The sequence below is a fragment of the Borostomias antarcticus genome (genome assembly GCF_949987555.1).
Source record: "Borostomias antarcticus genome assembly, chromosome: 12".
Classification (NCBI taxonomy): Eukaryota; Metazoa; Chordata; class Actinopteri; order Stomiiformes; family Stomiidae; genus Borostomias; species Borostomias antarcticus.
In genome coordinates, this window is record NC_140245.1 from 4,514,490 (window position 1) to 4,522,785 (window position 8,296).

At 41.2% G+C, this 8,296-nt stretch overlaps 1 protein-coding gene across 1 annotated transcript in view; it reads left to right on the forward strand.

Moving 5' to 3' along the window:
* Positions 1 to 2,071: 2,071 nt before the first annotated feature.
* The window catches only part of plppr5a (phospholipid phosphatase related 5a), a gene marked incomplete at both ends in the record, with an annotated part of 11,689 nt that continues 5,464 nt past the window's right edge, over positions 2,072 to 8,296 (forward strand). The window contains 2 exons of the mRNA XM_084446669.1: positions 2,072 to 2,275; positions 7,682 to 7,814. Of these exons, the coding sequence (XP_084302795.1) occupies positions 2,072 to 2,275; positions 7,682 to 7,814 (337 nt within the window). The remainder of the gene's footprint in view (positions 2,276 to 7,681; positions 7,815 to 8,296) is intronic.

Genomic DNA, 8,296 nt, shown 5'->3' on the forward strand with positions numbered 1-8,296 from the left:
TGGTCCTGCCGTTTCTCTCCCTCAGCTGAGCACAGCAGAGCTGCCTGGTTTAATCGCTTCTCACCAGAGAGGGAGAGACAGGGAGGCAGAACTATGCAGTAGTCTGGTTGTGTGTTAACGTCCTACTCTGCAGTGAGTGAAAAAGTGCCATGCAGCCCCAGCTGTGTTTACTAGCATATCGTTGTTGTTTTTGTTACTGTTATTGTTGTACTAACACAATCAGCCAGTCGGATTATGACTTTAAAGACTATGATATAAAACGTAGGCTATTCTATCAGTACAATAACTGTCTGAAAGGATACAGATGGAACCCCTTCAGGTCAAAAAGAACCATTATGGTTCCAAAAGTGCATATTACAGACTTGGAGGAGCTCCCAGTGTCAGACCAGAGAGACAGGGGGACCCATTTGTAAAATAGATGTAATGACATATGGCATGACATGACATGACATGACACAGGGCCTCATTTGAAAAAACTTGCAGGAGAAAAATATTACTTCCAAAGTAATACCAAATACTGTTCCAAACAGTACAGTACTTTGCTTAAATTTGACAAATCTTGCCCTAGAAAATGTGGGTCCAGCCTTGCTCTGTCAAATGTCTCACTGATGATCTTCGTCCACTAGAGGGCACCCTGTTCCCACTCTTATTCTGATCAAACATGAGCGAGGAGTAAAGATGAACCATGATGCACTCTGTTGTAGCAAACACCCAGACACAAACTACAGTAAGACAGGCTCCCCGTTTATTGACAGCCTTATGAACTTGAGATGGGAACACATTAACATGGACCAGCTCTGGACAGGGCTTCCAAATTTAGGAGGAACTTTGTGGGGAAACAAGTTGGTTGTCACTTTTTAAACAAATCATTGCTCCATCTGAAATAGTCATGAGTGTATTGAATAAAAGATGGGACTGTTTGAATGAGGCAGCAGCACACCAACATAGGCCTATGTGAATGGGGAAGATAACCTTCACACAGGACTGACTGATGAACCAGAATAGAATACTACATTAGAATTATATTGTATATTGTATGATCTATTGTATCATGTGTAGCACTGTGCAGACATGAAAATGAATTTTCTGTTAAGGACAATATAGAATATCTATCTATCTATCTATCTATCTATCTATCTATCTATCTATCTATCTATCTATCTATCTATCTATCTATCTATCTATCTATCTATCTATCTAGCATATAAGAACACACATTCTATAGATTATATAACCTATATTCCATAGTTAACTGGTCGGATGATGAAGATCTGGATGGGATTATGATGATGATGTTAATGATGATGATGTATTAGGGGAATGAGGGCAGTGAGAAGATGAGGAAAGAAGAGGCAATGGACGATGCTGTGAGTGAGAGAATGTTGAAACCCGGTCTCTGAGCGCGGTCCCGTAGGGCTCTCCAAACCCGCATGCTTTCATCATAACGTGTTTAAAGGAAGATCACAACACTGTATGCACCCCGCTCGGCTCAGCTCTGCTTGGCTCTGCTGCTGTCACTCACCACTGCCTCAGGCTGAAGAGGTCTACGCGCATCTCTCTCTCTCTCTCTCTCTCTCTCTCACTCACTCACTCACTCACTCACTCACTCACTCACTCACTCACTCACTCACTCACTCACTCACTCACTCACTCACTCACTCACTCACTCACTCACGCACTCTCACTCTCTGTCTCTCTCTGTCTCTCTCTCTCTCTCTCTCTCTCTCACTCTCTCTCTGTCTCTCTCTCTCTCTCTCTCTCTCTCTCTCTCTCTCTCTCTCTCTCTCTCTCTCTCTCTCTCATTTTTTGTGCCCTGTCTTTCTGTCGCTCACTCGCGCACAAGTCTCGAAACGAGGCAGTGCCGGTATCAGCTCGTCTTAATGATGTTTTGTGGATTATCGTTCCTCGTGACATTTAGATGCGGGCGGAACGCAAAGCGAGAGGCAGGACTGTCTGGGTTTCAGCGGTAAAAACCGGGCGGCTATTCAACCGCGGGTTCTATTCAACCGGGTTGTTCTGATGCGCGCGGACCGGGTGAGACTGGGTCCGTCTCACCTCGGCAATCGGCAGCATGCTGTATTTTCAGCTCGTGATCATGGCAGGGACTGTCATGTTGGCCTACTACTTTGAATACACCGACACGTTCAGTGTCCACGTTCAAGGCTTCTTCTGTTTCGACAGCGCCTACACAAAACCATTCCTCGGACCGGACCAGAAAAGCACGGTTCCGCCCGCCGTCCTGTATGCCGTGGTCGCCGGAGTGCCTGCGCTCGTGGTGAGTGTGTATGGAAACGTCTCCTACTGTAGCGTAACGCACGCGCGCGCGCACGCACACACACACACATGCACGCACACACACGGAATACAGACACATGTCACTGTAGCATGTGATAACATATCATGTATCAAATGTAATACATGGTTAGGTCCTGAGGCATGTCACACTGCCAGGTTCTGCAGGTAGTGTGTGTGTGTGTGTGTGTGTGTGTCTTCACCTGGGGCTGTGGAGAGCTGAAAGGCTTTCACATACTCTCAGCACACAGCTCATTTACAAACATAGAGAGAGAGAGAGAGAGAGAGAGAGAGACTTTTCCATGGTCAAGACATCAGAGGAGCTCTGTGGAGTGAATAGAAGTGTGTGTGTGTGTGTGTGTGTGTGTGTGTGTGTGTGTGTGTGTGTGTGTGTGTGCATGCATGTTAAAGGGACAGTCATTGTCCTCTGATACTGTTTGACATTTATGGGTCAGGCTGGCATGATTGCTGTTACTAGTGAGTAGGCCTCTCTCTCTCTTTCACACACACACACACACACACACACACACACACACACACACACACACACACACACACACACACACACACACACACACAGGCATCGACCGTGGTGAAAGGGATTATGGATGGGATCTGCTCTGACATGTGAGGAAGAGCCAAGACATTGGGTCTCTTTTGACTTGCACTTCACACCATAAAGGCACACACACACACACACACACACAATCTCATAGATTTATTAAAAATAGGCAGTCATGAATAATAGAGTCATCGTTGCGAAATGTGAAGGATTGTTAGGATGTTTTATTAATCATGAAGACTGAGACGAGTCCACTAACTCATCTCTTGTAGAGACAACACATGCTAGATTATACAAGAAAAACAAGAATTAGAATAGTTGAGTGGTATTGATTATGGCAAGACTGTATTGAGTCCACCCCAACTATCAAGGCAGACTTGTGTCCCCACTCTTTCTTGATTTCACTGTAGTGTTTAATTTGATACATCATACAATTCTACTTTTAAAAAATGAATTAAGAATGCTATCAATTGGATCGCATATGATTAATTATGGCATCCCACAAGGGAGTTGCCTTGGACCTTTGTAGTTATTATACACAAGCTTCCTTTAGTGTTGGTCAACTCAAATGCACATACAGTACTGTAGTTTACAAATGATACAACAATTGCTGCAGCATACAAACTCAGTTGTATGAATACTTATCAAATTATTTTGTCATCAAATGGTTGGAAAACAATATATAAGCATTACATATAAAATAAAACAAAATAATGATTACAGTATGTGTAACTACTGCAAGAAATGAAGACATTGAAGCCATGATATGTAACATGTACTGTTCAAATTAAAGAGGTTACAGAAGTCATATAATTGGGAGTTGAAATACAAAACAATCTCTCATGGACAGCTTTCTAAGAATGATGAAAATGGCAGGAATCATGGTTGGACAGGTTACAATAGTTTTGCTTTTTCATTATTTTTTAATTTTTTATATAATTTTAACTTTTTGTTTTCAATTTCGGATTAGTTTTAATTAGTTTTGAAGTGGGTTTGCTAGTTTAGTTTTTATATTTTTTAAATGCTTTGTTTTAGTTTAGTTTTTAATAGTTTCAGTATTAGTTTTAGTTTTTTTCTTCTTCTGCGCTAGCCTCATGAGACCATCCTCATCTCGCAAGCTCATGTTGTTTCACTCCCTTTGAAAGAAACAATACAGTTTTAGTTATTGTTTTTTGTAAAGCCTTGTTTTTTATTTCAGTTAACTAAAATGTTTTCGTTTCATACTGTAGTTCGTTTTTGTTAAATATAATAACTTTGATCTACAGTCACATTAATTATTGCTGTGTAGTGTAGGGCACTGATTCAGAGATACAGTATATGGGGAGACTGCAGATCACACTAAATAAGGCAGCAAGTCTAGTGTAAGACAACATTCTATTGCACTAATTTTAAAAAGCCAGTTTGTATTAAGGACAAACTGTTATTAGTATGTGATAAACATCAAGTCAACATAAGAATAAGAGATAAATATAGCTGCAAGCAGCAATAAAGGGGGCCAAGCGCAACAAACACATCAAAGGCAACAATCGAAACATGCCATAACCACATTTGAGCTACTGTATGTGAAAATGTCAAAGAAAATACCAGAATAGCGCAACTGGTGGCTTTTCACAAAAAAACAAATATCGACATAAAAAGAAAATCTGGCTATTTCGAGTCCAATTAGTAAGTTGTAGAGCATGCCATATACTGTACTGCTCATACTGTACTGTGCAAGCAATAGGAACCCCATTTGGCCACTGGGGGCGCCACAGCAACTGATTGTGTTTTAGCCACTTTTAAGCATTTTGGCTTGTTATAGCGCCACCCTCTGGCCAATCAGCTTCATGCCAATCAGCTTCATCTTTCTCCTAGTCACCACTAGGCATGCCCAGGCATCACTGTACTAAGTTTGGAAAAATTGGCATGGCAGTTAGGGCTCAACAGGAAATTTGCTCTCTAGCGCCCTATTTTGCTTGATTGGGCCCATAATAAAGGTTTAGCTTCTGGTTATGTGTGGTGATATATTTACAAAGCTCTGTGGTAGTTGGTCCAACCATTCAGATGTTATACACAGTTATGTAAAAAGACACATCCTTTGCAATATTAATTGACTCATAGTGGCTCTTTTTTTTTTCTCAAACAACTGCCGAGATGGAACTTTAGATATTGGTCCCTAGATTGTGTATACTGAGCGTCATGCAGATTGGAAACTTCCTAGGAGGAGATAGATTTTAAGTATTTTTCAAAAAATTCAAAATGGCAGAAAATCTGCATAACTGGAGGTTATGGGTTCTTGAGGCTTGATGAAAGGTGTTCCTTGTGAGGAGAGGCATATGTTTGCAAAGTTCCATGCCTCTACCTCAAATGGGGCATGAGATATGCCTGTTCAAAGTTTGCCATTTAAAATGGTTGCTATAGCGCCCCCCTTTGGCCAATGGATGTAAGGCTTGTTCCATGGCCTCTTCGCACGATCCTCTACCATTGTGCAAGTTTCGTAAAAAGCGACCAGTCGGTTATAGGGGCTGCCATAGACTTCCATGGCAGATGAATACTACTAGTTACAATAGGGTGCCTCGCACTTTTGTGCTTGGCTCCCTAAAAATCATTATATACTACCAAAAATAAAAATTGAAATGGGAAGATGGACTTTAATTTTCAGAACTGTTAAATTATGGAATTCATCACAATAATTCATCAAAATACAGTAACTGAAAATCAGTACAGCAGTTGGATTGTTGATTGCAAGCTTTCAAGATTTAAATGTTGTTATAATTTCAGTAAATTGTAGGGTTGGGTATCGATTCGAATTTCAAGAATCGATTAGATTCCGATTCACAAGGTTCAGAATCGATTATCACGATTCAATTCGATTCGATTCAATTCAATATCAATTCGGTTAGTGTTACTAAAACCTCTTTTTTTTGTTGCTGTAACCTTAATTACATGACTGCCAAGTTATGCAACACATCAATACTAGGGCTGGGTTTCGATACCGATTTCCAAAAATGAATGAATGAATGAATGAATCATTGAATGAATTAATGAACTATTCATTCCTTCATTTATTCATTCATTCATTAAATAAAATATCGATTTTGGGATTCATGAATCGATTCTGAATCATTTGATTCATCTTTCTTTTTTTTTAACCCAGCCCTAGTAGGTTGTGTAGAGTATTGGTATTATACAGTATGGGAACATAAGTTGTATATACAGTAGGGTTATTTTTGTTTGTTATATGTGTATGCGTATATGAAAGTATGTGTTATATGTGTGTATGTGTGGTATTAGCTATGAACTATTGTATGTTTAAATGTTTTAAATGTGGAGTCTTGGAAGATTAGCTCATGGTCCTGGTGACACCCCAGTGACTGCTAGGCAATTCAACTGGATTGGCCAATCTGGGCTGAGATGGGCCTCCACCACTCAGTTTGGAGCTGTGTCAGGGCCCTGGGCCGAGGTGAATCCAACCAATCAGGGCCCAGGGCTGATGTAAATCAGGATCAATCAGGGTCCAGGACTGAGGTGAATCAAACCAATCAGCTGTGACTAAGGTAAATCAGACCAATCAAGGCCCAGGGTTGAGGTGAATCAAACCAATCAGCTGTGTGGCTGAGATGAATCAGGCTCAGGGTTGAAGTGATATAGGGCCAATCAGTGGTATTGTTGTCCAGACACAGGAAACACGAAAGCCCAATCCCAATGGCCCCATTAAACCTCAAGCCCTGAACCCACACAGACTTATTGACGTCACCTGGTGGAAGTGATTGAGTGCAAGAGGCTGCTAGGGCTCGAAAGGCTATTAAAACCAATGGGACAGCACATTGCAACATCACATTACATTGACGCCAAAACATGTTTATACTATTGTGGGTTTGGGACTTTTTATTTTACGTATCAATTTTACATTTTGTTTTTCTTGTAGGCCTACATGTAAATTAATTTTAATTTCTGAGACAAATCCACTTTACATTCTAACAACCCTCTGTGCTAACCTCAAAACATTTCTGTCCAACTCGTTGAATTAATTTCATCTTGTGCTCATAAGCTTCACATTACCTGTGATTCTTGTTTGTGATGAATCCAAAAGTATTTACTCAAGAATGACAACACGCTTAACAAATACCTCACCACCCTTTCATGCTGGAAATCAGCATGAAAGAACTGAGAACTGCACCGAGATGGATGGCATGCAGCTTCATATCATTTATGACAACAGAAATCAATCAATCAATTAAAGCTTTATTTGTATAGCGCATTTCATACACAGAGGCAACACAATGCGCTTTACAGAGAACAAGGGAAGTGGGCATAGGTTCCACCCCTACATATTACAAATCTATGTAATTCATAACCATAGCCTACATATTTTCTAACAAATCAAATTATATAAACCCATAAGGATAACTTATACGTAAAAATATTCCAATCAAAATAATTATAAGGCTCCTTGTGCAGATAAGCAAATCCAGCTGAAAACAGAAAATATATTCACATCTGTTACCTCAAGTTCTTCTTGAAGGATAGGCAGCCCAGAGCCTACTGTCCTTTTCCTGACACCCAGGAACGGGTGTTTGTTTTCTTCTTTGAGTCTGAGCACAACAGCTTGCACCAAATTCCACTCCCTGGCAGAATCCCACTCCTCTTCGCCTTTAGTTCGATCTGCGCTCTTCTTCTGACGAAACAAGTGTTTACAGTTTCTACCACTCAGCAAAGACCAGAACATTCAACTCCAACACTTCCACTGAGAGAAGGTCAACTGCAGTAGTTCACTATATGAGTCACCCTGCTGCTGATTAAATCACCATGCTAATTTCCCCCCCACTATTCTCTCACCCCCATCAGATCACAGCGGTGGAGTCCATCTTGTTTCTGCTTCAGTACATCTCAGAAGACCTTAACAACCGGGAGAAGATCATCGTTATGGGAGACTGTTGCTACCTCAACCCTCTGGTCCGACGGACATTCCGCTTCCTGGGTACGTAACTAAACCCCATGTGTCCTCAGTACATAACAAGACCCCATGTGTCCTCAGTACATAACTGGACTCCATGATTCCTACTGTAGGTATGTAACTAAACCCCATATTTCCTGGGTGCATGTACTGTAGTACATGTAACCCCCCCCCCATTTTTCCTGGGTACATGTAACAAGACCCCATGTTTCCTGGGTACATGTAACTAAACCCCATGTTTCCTGGGTACGTAACTAAACTCCATGTTTTCTGGGTACGTAACTAAACCCCATGTTTCCTGGGTACGTATCTAAACCACATGTTTCCTGGGTATGTAACTAAACCCCATGTTTCCTGGGTACGTAACTAGACCCCATGTTTCCCGGGTATGTAACTAAACCCCATGTTTCCTGGGTATGTAACTAAACCCCATGTTTCCTGGGTACATTGCTCCAGCCTCCCTGGCTGCCACACAAGCCACCCAGCCTAGAGTTTCTAATATGCAG